We start from the raw sequence: 12,938 nt of genomic DNA, 5'->3' as shown, positions 1-12,938 counted from the left end.
CGCATTTCTTTTCTTTTAGCAGTGGCAAGAAGAACGTGCACCATTACCACCTGGGAAGGCAGTAGCCAACACAAGGTGTTTTATCCAGACTTCATTGTCTGTGTGCCTCTTCCTTCCTGCTCCAAGTGTCCCAGAACACATCCTGGGAAGTGTAAACTGAACTTTCTCCTTGAGCTCTGAAGAAGGACAAACATACCTTCACCGCTGCGGCGGCGTGTGCTGCATGAGCTAAGTGGTGGCCCTCAAGGGTATCAGCACACAGTGCCAAGAGCAGAGCCAGCCATGAACACTCAGTGGTTTGCTCAGAAGGGCAGTATGTGGGAATAACACCCAGAAGAAAAGAAATCCCACTGTTTGTGAGACAGGGTCTCATAGAACCCAGAATGACCTCAAATTTGGTACCTTGCCAAGGATAACCTTGAACTTCTTGATCCTTCTGCTTCCACCTCCCAAATGCTAGGATTACACGTATATGTGAGCCACCAATCCTGATGTATGCGGTGCTGGACTCTTCCTATATTAAGAGTGAAGAGTTTATGACTAGTTCTTTCGAAGTAAACACATGCTTACCATATGACTGCCTTGAGAAATGAATGTCCACACAGGCTTGTCCATGTTGACATTACTCACCCTACATCAGTGAATGGGTATGTCTGCATAAATAAATGCCTATTAATCAGCAATTAAACAGAATGTGTTATTGCTAACACACCACACATAGAACAATTTGAAAACCATTCATACAGAGTTGAAGAACCCTGACAGCGCATAATATATCACGATTCCCTTTTTATCAAACCTCTAAAGATGCAGAGCTCATCAGTGGTTCTCTAGGACCGGGGCTGAAACAGAGGCTATCTCTGGAAGTACTAGGGACTTTCTAAGCTGAAGAAAGTATCCTAAAATGATAAATTTACTAAAATCAAACTTTACAGCTAAAATAGTTGAATCACATGGCAAGTAAAGTTGTTACAAATGCAGACAAGCTGCCATCCAACACTCCTCATATCGGACACAGGCTTGGGAATTCTTTGATGCTCGCTCGTCAAATGAGGAGGTCCTGCATTTTTCTAGAGGAGAAAGTTCATTTAATTCTACTGTAAAACAGGATAGCTTTCACTCACTTACAACCCTCTGAAGCAGAACCCAACTTACCTGCTTTATTTTGATTAGATTTTCAACCGGATGAAGAAATGACTGAGATCTTGAAGACTGAATTTCAGATGCGATTGCTGTGGGGCAGCAAGGGTGCCGAAGTCAACCAGACGGAGAGATACGAGAAGTTCAACCAGATTTTAACAGCCCTCTCACGGAAACTGGAACCTCCTTCTGTAAAGCAGGCTGAGCTCTGAGAACCACTCAAGAGACCTTGGGGCATTACTGAAGCTTTCCCAGACCTGCTGGGAATGCTTATCATCTTATAAAGTAGTAATGTGCAAATCTAAGAAGATACAAGCTTTTAATATCCGCAGGATATTAAATGTATAAACTGCACATAGCATACTTATTTATATGAATTGTTTAAAATTACTACTGATTTTTAAATGAATGGTAATTTATTATTGAGATAACTATTGCTAATGTTGATCAGCAAATTCAAGAAGACATAGCTATGTTGCTGGTTGTTTAATAATCATGGTATTTGACCATCTTAGTTTTAATTCCATGTCATATAAATGTAAATAGAGGCATTTAAAAGAAAAGCACGAAGCATTGCAGAAGGTATCAGTTATATGATATTCTTTTGAATATGAAACTGTAAATAGTCATGAGTAGAAATATATGTTTTTGTCAAATGATTGTATCCTGTCTCTTTAGTATTGACTCACCTTAGCATGATAATTCTAACTCCTGGATTCTAAGGAGCTTTCTTCCCTATTCCCATATTAAACCAAAAGTGGTTTGCAAATCTAAGGATTCTACTGCAAAGACAGAATGTGAGCCAAAGTGAAATCCTACTTCAAAAGTCCTAGGTTCAAACTCAAAGGAAAGTGCTAGCTAACAGCTGGACTGGGCACCAGATGTTAGCTGCCATTCTATTTCTTTATTCTTAATTTTCGAGACAGGTTTCTCTGTGTAACTTTGGAGCCTGTCCTGGAACTCGCTCTGTAGACCAGGCTGGCCTCGAACTCAGAGATCTGCCTGCCTCTGCCTCCTGAGTGCTGGGATTAAAGGCGTGCGCCACCATCACCTGGCTCCCCTGGAAAGCTCTCCAGACACACTTGGAGTTGGGTAACCCTTAGCCCCTTTATGTTAGTTACTTTGTGTTGTGCCCAAAATCAACTTGAGAAAGGGTTTATAGTTTGGCTTATGGTTCTTGACGGACAGAGAACATCATGGTGGCAGGAAGCCCCAATCTTTTTCATCTGCACACAGAGCAAGAACAGGAAGTAGGGTGAGGCTATAAATACAGCCCACACCCCAGTGATGTTATTTCCCCCAGCAAGACCTTTGTGATCTTCCCAAATACATGAGTGTTTAGGGGACATTCCCACCACATCATGCCAACAAACTTAAGAATCTCCATGTGAAGGCAAACCTTAACATTTTTAGAATATATAGTATTTGCTATAGTCTGAATCAACTGTAATATACAAAAAAGGCATATGAAATAATCATTTCCTCTAGAAGATACACAAATCTTACAGGCTCATTTTCTAGGTTTCTGACTTTCCCCAAAGAATGTCTAGTATTTATATAGTCTCCATTTTTCCATTGTAAAACTTTTGTAATACAAGATTTTAAAGTCTTCTGTAATCAACTATCTAACACTTACCTATTTGTTTTCCTGTCTTTTTTGCTTGAGACAGGGCCTCACCATGTAGTCTTTCTTGGCTGTCCTGGAACTCACCATGTAGACCAGGCTAGCTTTGAATTTACAAGAGATCCACTTGCCTCTGCCGCCAAGTGCTGGGATTCAAGGCGTGTGCCACCACGCCTGGCCTGTTTCCCTCTAAGTATTTAAACCACACCAAGTTTTCTTCATGATATTAAATAGACTTGGAGGATTGACTGCCTGGTTATAGATACTACACTCTAACATGGCCATCTTAAGTACAATGTCCTGGTTTGCTTTTTCTTGTGATTAAAATAAAGGGGTTGGAAATGGCTTGTTACAACTTCTAGGTTAGTCTGTCAGCAAGGCAAACCAGGGCAGGAACTCAATGCAGAACCTGCAGGCTATAACGTGGAGCAGAAGCCATGGAGGAATGATGCTTACCGCCTGCTTCTTGCTTCTGTGTTCTTACACGACTCAGGACCACCTGTCTGAGGTGGCACACCTACAGTGGGTTGATCTGCCCACCGTAGTGAACTTGAACTGCCTCCAGGAAACAGGGATCTACTTATTAAATAGGGTTGAGGAGAACAACTGGTTACCAGATGTGTTCTGGCTCTCCAGACACAGAACCAAGATATTTATATAGTTATGGGGAGGTTGGTAAGGGAACTGACTTACTTGATTATGGAGACCAGAAGTCCCATGCCAGGCCATCTGCACATTGGAGATCCTGAAGGGCTGTAGCCTCGCTCAGTCAAACTCCAAATGCCTCAGAATCAGGAAAACCGAGGGTGTGATTTTCAGTGTAGAGCAAAGGCCCAGGACCCTGAGAGTCTATGAAAAGTCAGTAAGTTCAAGGGCAGGAAAAGTATCCACTGTTCTGTGTTTATGTTCTGTGTAGGTGCCCATCTACACTGAGGGTGAATTTTTCCCACCAGTTCACATGCCAGGCTCTGGAAACATCCCAGACATGCCTAGTGATAGGACATTCCCTCTAGTGTTCTAGTGGTTCCTTAACCCAGGCAAATTTAACCACCACACCACAAAATATGCCTATCTTCACATACAACTTGAGGAAGAAAAACTGTACCTTTCAGTGAGGTTCTGCAGCCATTGTTCTCCCATACAGGTCTTGCAGCAAAACTTTAAAAACCGAGATATTGATTGGTTGTGATCCCAGGTTGGTATATCCTACTGTTACAGATTAAACATGTTTGTTTTGTTAGATAGAAAAGCTCACTAGGGAGCACTTTAAGAAGACAGCATACTCCTTTTACTTTAGATAACTAAGAATTCTAAGATTTTATTTTATATGTAGGGGGTGGTGTGTGTGTGGGGGGGGGTTGTGCACTTGAATGTATGCCCATGGACAGCAGAAAAAGCATCTGATTCCCCTGGAGCTGAAGTTATAGTTTTGATCAGCAATGAACTGGACCTTATCAACAACCTAAAAACCTTTAGTTCCTGGCAAGCCTTCAGATAAATGCTACCCGTGAGAATGTCTGAGTCAAAAGTAGGTATCTATGTTTCATATCTAGCTGTGGTGTGCTACACAAATGACACATTAGCATCTTCAATACATTAAAGGGTTCGAAGAAATCAACTGAAGTCCTCTACAACAGTGGTTCATGATCCTAACTGCTAAGCTATCTTTCCAACCCAACTAAAGAGTTTTCTTACAGTAGATAAAAGAAAAAAATAGTAGTTATGAACAGTAGTTGATATGAACTAAAATGGACCTCATCAAAACAATAAGTGGGAAAGAACCAACACAGAACTGAAGAAGACTGGTATGACAGGCACCCTCTGAGAAGGCCACAATGTTCCCTGTCCTCTGCTACTAACAGCCATGTACTGTTCCACTCACACTATGCCAGGGTTGGTCACTGTGCTCACAAGCAGAGGACAGACGTTATGTCACACCTGACATTAGGGCACAAAATTAGGTCTCCATCATGGCTCTTTGCTCTCCTGGACCACTCCCTGTAAGATACTACACTGACAGCGTCCCAGGACAGAGGTCCACACGGTAAACCTATGGTCAGAAACCAGCAACGAACTGGAACCTATCAACAACGCAAGAACCTTTAGTTCCCGGCAAGCCTTCAGATAAATGCTACCCATGAGAATGTCTGAGTCAAAACTAGGTATCTATGTTTCATATCTAGCTGTGGTGTGCTACACAAATGACACAATTAGCGTCTTCAATACATTAAGCATTCCCATGAAAGACAACCAACCAAAGGGAAAGAAAGGTCAAAGATAAAAATGGGCTTTCCATAGAAAGGGAAACACAGTATACATGTAAAGATGCCACAAGAGTTAAGAGAAACCCAAACTACAATGAACCTTGACATCTTTTGAACTGTCAGAAGAGAATGCCTGACTCACAAGAGTGACAGGATAGCCGGGCGGTGGTGGTGCACGGCTTTAATCCCAGCACTCGGGAGGCAGAGGCAGGCAGATCTCTGTGAGTTGAGGCCAGCCTGGTCTACAGAGCTAGTTCCAGGACAGGAACCAAAAAGCTACAGAGAAACCCTGTCTCGAAAAACCAAAAAAAAAAAAAAAAAAAAAAAAAAAAAAGAGTGACAGGATGTAGAATAAGTGATCCTCACACAGAAATTATTAGAATGTAAAACTACATACAGTAACTTTGGAGATTAAATGTGGCACAATTTTTAAAACTGAAAATTAATTCATCACTGTCTTAGTTACTATTGCTGTGAAGAGACATATGACCAAAGCAACTTATAAAAGAAAGCATTTAACTGGGGGCTTGCTTACAGTTTCAGAGGGTTAGTTCACGACCATCAGTCAGAAGCATGGTGAGAGGCAAGCAAAAATAATGCTTGGAGCAGTAGCTGAGAGCTCATATCTGGTCTGTAAGTTGTAGGCAGAGAGAGACTATGCCTGGTGTGGACTTTTAAAATCTCAAAGCCCATCCCCACTGCCACATCTCCCAATCCTCCCTAAGAGTTCACCAACTAAGGATCAAGCATACAAATACACGAGCCTATGGAGACCATTCTCATTCAAACCTCCACAAACATATAAATTAGGAGTTCCACTTCCAGGTGTGAGTTTCAGATAAACTTCTATGCTGGAAATACACATGTGAATATTCTCAAGCAACACTTGTTTCGACTAGAAAGTTCAGGAAATATCAAAAGTGCCCACCAAAATGACGGGTAAATTTTACTATACACAGTAAAATGAACTATGTATGTATGTGGATAATCTCACAATAAACCTTAGGTGAAAATCAGTAACAAGAGCTATTAATATATCCATAATACACAAATATGTATATAATCCAATGTACAAACCAAACAAAATGAGTTGTTTTACTTCTCCAATAAACTACATAATAGAACTGCGAAAAGATAAAAGTACTCCAAGCTGCCGGTAGTATATAGATTCTTTGTTTCTCTAGTGGGTAGTAGACTCCTGTTTCTAACAGTCAGTGTAAGGCATGGCCCTCCCATGACTCCACAGAGGGAACTGCATTTTCCAGTCGCTTCGTCCTCTGAATTCAGCCATGAATGTACTAATGTGCTTCTGTCCCTGAAGAGAGGAGCCACGCAGTAATGCCTCCAGATCCCATCTCCATGCTGACTCAATGGCCAGAGCGTGGCAGAGGAGACAAAGGGGACAAGGGGATGGAGACTGCTGATCCACTTGAGTCTTGTTCTCATTCCACACCCAGATTGCACTTTCACACCAGACAATCAGGAAGCCAGTGGGCTGTCAAACAGATGCTGTGAAGCAGGAGAAATGCCAGAGGGAAAGAGGCTGAAGAATAACAGGCCGGGAAAATCTACTAGGGTTTCCTCCAGTTCTGAGTCACAGGCACTTGGTCTTCTCAGCGGGTCAGCAGAGGGAGACAGATAATATTCTGGAGACCAACCAAGCAGAGGAGAACATGACAGCTGTGCTGTGTCATTCAAAGAGCTCCCTTCTAAGTAGACACAAGTCCCTTTCCCCATACTTACATGGACAAGGTGGGCGGGCCCAGGCCCTCCCTCCACTGCACAGATTAAGTTCCCAAATAAGGCAAAGATTTTAGGACCATTCTAAGGGTGGACTACTGCATTGTTGAGCGGCCTGCAACCCATGTTGATATCCAGCCTTTTGGAACTTCTCTGTGGGGTGAGCAGAGTAGAGCCCCTCCCATTCAAAGGTTTATGAAACCAGTGTAGCTCAACATGTGAAGAAAGAAAACCATAGTAAACTTTAGCTTTGTGTCCAGTGTTCACACCAGAAGGGCTGAGTGACCATAGGAGCAAGGACTTAACAGTTCACTTTATGACTTTTCTGGTTACTCCTCCCACTGAGCAGTATGAGAGTCAACATTTAACACTTCACTACAGCTATGCATGAGTGCACAAAGCATGAATATCAGCTCCGCTCACATGGAGCACCTCTACTGAATCATCTGTTCAGGGTACCAAAATACAATGAACCATTTCGGAAAACCAACACTCAAATTCAAGATAATGGTTCTTCACAGAAGAGTCGGTGATGGTGTTTCTCCACTTGTTGAATTGCATGACAAATGCTTCTTCAGTGTGGTCCTTACAAACTCTCTTCAGGGTTGACATTCTGGGTTACCAAATCGGCTTGTTACAAAAGCTCCCATTCGTAGTCTACTGCATCTCACAAAAATGAGGACTCGTCACAGTGGTGCTGAAATCAGGAGAGTACGTATGTCTTAGACTTCTTCATCTGTACCAGACAATGAGGCCTTAATCTCATAAGAACGAAAGTCAGTTTCCTATTAAATTTCCCCTGAAAGCTGGGGAAATTTATGTAGTACCTTTAAGGATTGTTCTCAAACATTCCAGAAATTACTCTCCAAATTTTATGATTGCCCATTTCCCAATCTCTTGGTGCCTTTCTACTTTCTATGACCTCTATAAATGCAGACAGTGATTGTCAGCTCGACTACATCTGTCCGGAGCACTAAAATCTAAGCAGCTGGGCACAGCTGTGAAGGGTTTTCTTGACTGGACCATTTGATCTGGGAAGACTCACCCTAAATCTGGATCATTTAAGGTTGGAAGGCCCAACCAAAATCTGGGCCACACCTGGTGGCAACCACATAAAGAGGACATAGGAAGAAGCTTTTGATCTTTGCCTGCGTGCCTTCATTCTCACTGGCAAGTTCCTCTCTAAGGCCGAGGCTGAGACATCCCTTCACTGGTATTAGAGCTTACCACTTGAGGATCCCAAAAGAGACAAAAGACCTGCTGAGACAGTCGCTGAAAAACAACTAGATTCTTGGCCTCTCTACTGAGATGTCCACTGCTGGACTAGCCAGATCACAAACTATAAAGCCACTCTAACAAGCCAAGCAGTGGTGGTGCACGTCTTTAATCCCAGCGCTCAGGAAGCAGAGGCAGGTGGATCTCTGGGAGTTTGAGACCCGTTTGGTCTACAAGACCAAATAGGACAGTTCCAGGACAGCTAGAACTGTTACACAGAGAAACCTTGTCTTGAAAAACAAAAAACAAACAATAGTCACTCTAATAAATTACCTTGTAATAAGTATTATAGATCAGTTCTGTTCCCCTAGAGAACTCAACACTGTGACATCCTTCCAAAGAGGCTGGGCTCCTTTCTTTCCAGAAAACAAAGTCAGAAGCCTTTTTTATTGTCTTGGATGCCCTCCTCCCACACACAGCCTAAGGAAAACACACACAAACAACTTCTGCTCATCTGAAGCTGTAATGTTTGAAGTTTTGCTGCTGTTTTCATTGTCTTGCACTTGTCTACTCCCAAATTTTGCACTGATCTTTCAATTTTCATCATCTTAAAACTCGTAGCCTCTCACTGCCAAGAATCTCTACTGAAGCGTTATTCCCTTTGGGTTTCTAAAAACCTGCAGTAATGGTTGACCACTTGCCTTTTTAAGAGATGGTTCTTCTGAAATTAGACTTCCTGAAAGTTACCAACAATGTGTCACTAACTGCAGCAAATGTTCTCTTTCCATGCATTTTCTTTTCCCAGGAAGCATGGATGTTCTGCAACTAGTCAGGAAGGAAATTCTGGCCAATGTGCAGAGGCCAGATCAGACTGTGTGGTCCAGGGACAGCTCTTACAGATGCAGTGAAGAAGATGGGGACAAAGCAAGTCTGTGCAACATGGCTACTGCTGAATAAAAATAAACTGAAATTACACTTGACGTAAATTCACTCTAATTAAACATCTATTCTTTCTTTTAGCAAAGCTTGGAAGAAACTAAAAACCCAGAATAAAGTACCTATAATGGCTTCTCCCAAAGACTGTCTCACTTTAGGAATTTAGCGTCTACTTTGAGTTATCTAAACGCTTTTATTGGAAGTATCACAACTCTTTGGTTCAAACACCAGAGTAAAAGATAAATACACATCTTAACTGACCATGAAAAGATTGTTTTATTCCATGAAAATATTCTCAACAGAGAACACTATCATAAACAAGGCATTTTACCATTAAGAAATCAATATGTGCACAAAGAGTGAAATTACTGCAAAATTAAGAGATTTCTTTTAGACAGTTCACATGTTCAAAGTTTAAGAATGATTTAACTGGGTAAGCACGAGTGTCTTTTCCAATGGTATAACCCATATGTAGCCTGCACTACTCCACAGGAAGGAACTTGCCTCCTATGGAAGCAAACCCAAGCTTTAAAAAACACACAGTAGCTTGAAAAGAACAGTCTTTTCAAAAAAGCTTTGAACTTTGCCCTCTGTGATTGTTAGTCAGAAAAACATAAGCACTTCAGGCTTCGTACAGAAGACAAACACAGTCAGATCACATTTCCTTCTCCTTGCTAACTTCTGAAACAAAAATAGCACTACTTTTTAAAACTACTTTATGTAGTCTGTCAGTATAGAATAATGTCACATTCTATAAATAACCCTGTAACGAGATTTAATATCTAAAACTGTATAGTTTACTAGCCTCAAAGGTAATACACTATATGTCAGCTGTATAACAGTGGTGTACTTGATCTTATGAAGGCATTAATGTTCACACAATTGTCATTCAGCTTTAGTATAACTGGTAGTATGATTCCAATAGCACTGGAAAAAATTATTAAAGCAGTCACACAGTTTCTAAAATATTGCTTGAAATCCAATAATACACAGAACATTTCACATTCTCTTTTTCCCCTCAAAACAGTAAGGAACCAAATTAATGGAGCTTCAGTGATACAAATACCCCTCCCACCCCACCCATGTCCCTGTTACAAGACCACTAAGAAATTAGTTCAGATACAAGTCATTAACAGAATCACAAATGCGAGGCAGGACAACATGAGCAATGAGAGCACTAACGACAATTGTATTTACAAGTATAAACATACAGAAATTTCCATTTTACAAGTAAAAGTGCACATAGATCATTACAAAGTTTCACTAAATTTTATCTGGTTCAAACAAAAGCATCACTTGGAAACAGACTATCATTGTAATAACCAAATGAGATCGTCATCACCCCGTTAAAAGACAATAGGGGAAGGTCCATCAAACTTGTCAAATATACTGATGAAAGTAAAATGGACTTGGACAGGTCTTTAGTTTGATGCATAAATTTGAAGATGCACCACTGCACATGGTAGAGCTCTAGAAGCCACCTACCGAGGCTACATCACAGCTGCGGCGACACCACAGAGTTGGAGGAGGAGCACTGAGCTGGCACATAAAGCCCTTTGTGGGATACTGTAGTGGTAGTGTTGGCAATCAACAGATTTAGGCACTCGAGTTTAAGGCAGCATTTGAATGGAAGCAGCTGACTTTTGACAACAGTCCTTTCGGTGGTGCGTATCCTCTGTGTTTATTATGCCAGGACTTCAGTGCTGACTAGAGTCTTCCCAGACTGAGGTGCTGAAGATGTGTCACATTTCACAGAGTTCTTTAACTGGGCTGTAGGCTAGAGCAGAGATGTTTTCTTTTTCTTATCATAAATACTTCAGGTTCACAGACTATGTCTTCATAATGCCAAAACTGGAATGTTTGCAGTAGGGAAGTTTTAGCAGCATACACAAATACTAATATGGAAACATTAGTGCGGAGATGTTTGACAAAGTGATTTGCACTACAAACGCAGAACGAAACAAAGGCTTTGACAAGAACAAGGGATTACAAAGACATGCCTGAAGAATCTAAGCCCAGATAACTCTAGACATGCAACAGGATGTTAAGCAAGCACGGAGGTGGCTCAGGCAGACACTGACAAATGGCAAGGGTTCTAACAGACGACGGGTCTAAAAGCCAATTAAAACAGAGCTGGATGAAGACAGTCCTATTGGGACAGCCCAAAGTAAGACAAACTTTAAGACAGCTCTGCATTCTTTCTGATTTGGTATCAGTAAAATAAATGAAAAAAGAGGTTAGCCATTGCTGGCTTTTTTTTCTTCCATGTGAACTAGGAATTTAAGGACTGGTACTATAATGAATTTTTTAATGTATGGAAATGCTAATGAAGTTAGTAAAAAAATCTGCATGCATTCATGCAACTTGCTTCTCTCACTTTCTCTTTGAGCCTGACAACTCTAATACCCTCCCCCCAAAAGCAGCTGCATGTAACCTCCTTCAACATCTTGCCCATTTCCTCAGAAACCCTCTTCAGGAACCTGCAGTCCAGGAGGAAAAAGAAAAAAACAATTACTGAAGACCTTTGGTAAGACCAAAAGGGGTATTCAGTTTAAAGTGTCCATCCCAAATGTTCCTAAAAGTATTTTATACTCAGCTACTAAAAACACCAGCCAGCTTTGAAACATAAGATAAGCAAAGGCCAGTGTTACTGCTTCCTCCCTTTCCTTCCCCACTCGATCAACTGGGGTATGGCCACATAGGACTGTACAACTCTTGACTGGACAATGATTCCAACAGATGCTTCTGGTGATACAATGGAAAAAAGGTATCTACTCTGACAGTCAATGATCCCGAGAAAATGAAGCCCTCAATGGTAGTACAGAGGCCTTCTTTCATCTTAGTAGAAAAAATGTTTCTCCTCTAAGAGTCAACATTGCCAGCACTTTCCTCCATTCCAGACTGTCCTCTGTCTTCACTGAATTAGATTCAATTCTTCCTACGCGTTAACTGCCAAATGCTAAATGAGCACTAATGCAATATTCCTAAAAGACAATTTCAAGTGAAAAGTACAAGTTTAAGATTAACTTGGAATGAACTTTGTACATCATTAAAAATTACCATAAGCCTGAAAATATTTTCAGGTCTCAATGCTGTCTTATTTGCATACAAGCTCCACCAGGTGATTTATCCTGGGATGCTGTGATGAGCTCATATTAAATAGACTATCTACCAGAGATTCTCTTTCTTTAGGAAACCAAGTTAAGACTAGCAAAGACAATGGCTGTTATTTTACCCAATTATCCAACTATTACTTTTCTTTCTAGAACCTGAAGCTATAAATTCAAGCTCCTAGGTCGAGACGTTCCTGGAAATGAGCTTCCTGCAGTTCAGAGCAGGCTTGTTTATTTCAGTTCAACAGTCACTGTTGCCTCTGAAGTGAGGGGGTCAGGGAACATTCTACCTATGATTCTTGCCTAATAATCAAATCTATTATTTATAAGGCAGAAAAGCACACATCCTTTACACACACTTAGGCAGGACAGAAAGCAAAAGGCATCAATTAAGCTTCCACACCAACATCACTTGAACAGTAAGGCGTCAAAGAGAGTTTCTTGTGGCAATATTCACATCTCTCTGATCAGGCCTGCACTCAGCTCACATAGTGAACAATATAGATCAGGATGCCCTTGACTTTTTGGTTTTTCTGACCTGTGGAATGTGTTGTCATTTTATGTTATACATGGCACAAAGACGCCTGGTTAGTTTAGATATAAGTTACTGCACCTTTACTGTTTTTCTCTAGAGTTACATCTATGTATGTCGTGGGAACGTAGCCTTCTTCGCCATTCTGTCTCCGGGCTCTTGTCCACCCATCACCTTTGTCCTCCTCAATAATGTACAGAACTTCGCCTTCTTTCATTGCCAGAGTACCTTCATTATGTCCTAGGCAAAAGTTTTCAAAGCACAAGTGGAATTAAAGCACTGCAATAATTCTTAATAAAAAATTATAAATACAACATAATACAAACTACTACTAAATTTCGTTGTACCTAGATGCAAACCCACTGACTGCCACA

The 12,938-nt window shown here is 41.1% G+C and overlaps 2 protein-coding genes across 7 annotated transcripts in view; one reads left to right on the top strand and one right to left on the bottom strand.

The window, feature by feature from the left end:
* The window catches only part of Bcar3 (BCAR3 adaptor protein, NSP family member), a 103,141-nt gene extending 101,342 nt beyond the window's left edge, over positions 1-1,799 (top strand). For both annotated transcript variants that reach the window (XM_075981473.1, XM_075981474.1), the window contains one exon: positions 1,174-1,799. In XM_075981473.1, the coding sequence (XP_075837588.1) occupies positions 1,174-1,352 (179 nt within the window). In that variant the 3' untranslated portion in view covers positions 1,353-1,799. The remainder of the gene's footprint in view (positions 1-1,173) is intronic.
* Positions 1,800-8,813: 7,014 nt separating this feature from the next.
* Positions 8,814-12,938, bottom strand: part of Fnbp1l (formin binding protein 1 like) — a 72,729-nt gene continuing 68,604 nt past the window's right edge. Inside the window, exons 16-17 of one of the 5 annotated variants that reach the window (XM_075981472.1) lie at positions 12,646-12,804; positions 8,814-8,932 (exon numbers count right to left, since the gene is read on the bottom strand). In XM_075981472.1, coding sequence (XP_075837587.1) covers positions 8,877-8,932; positions 12,646-12,804 — 215 coding nt within the window. In that variant the 3' untranslated portion in view covers positions 8,814-8,876. Of the gene's footprint in view, positions 8,933-9,173; positions 11,400-12,482; positions 12,805-12,938 lie in introns of those variants that run through there. The other 4 variants (XM_075981469.1, XM_075981468.1, XM_075981471.1 and 1 more) reach the window with 4 other exon arrangements.

The sequence above is a fragment of the Microtus pennsylvanicus genome, chromosome 7, assembly GCF_037038515.1.
Source record: "Microtus pennsylvanicus isolate mMicPen1 chromosome 7, mMicPen1.hap1, whole genome shotgun sequence".
In the NCBI taxonomy this organism is placed as follows: domain Eukaryota; kingdom Metazoa; phylum Chordata; class Mammalia; order Rodentia; family Cricetidae; genus Microtus; species Microtus pennsylvanicus.
Note: the sequence above shows the minus strand (reverse complement) of the source record. Positions and strands in the feature narration are given on the sequence as shown.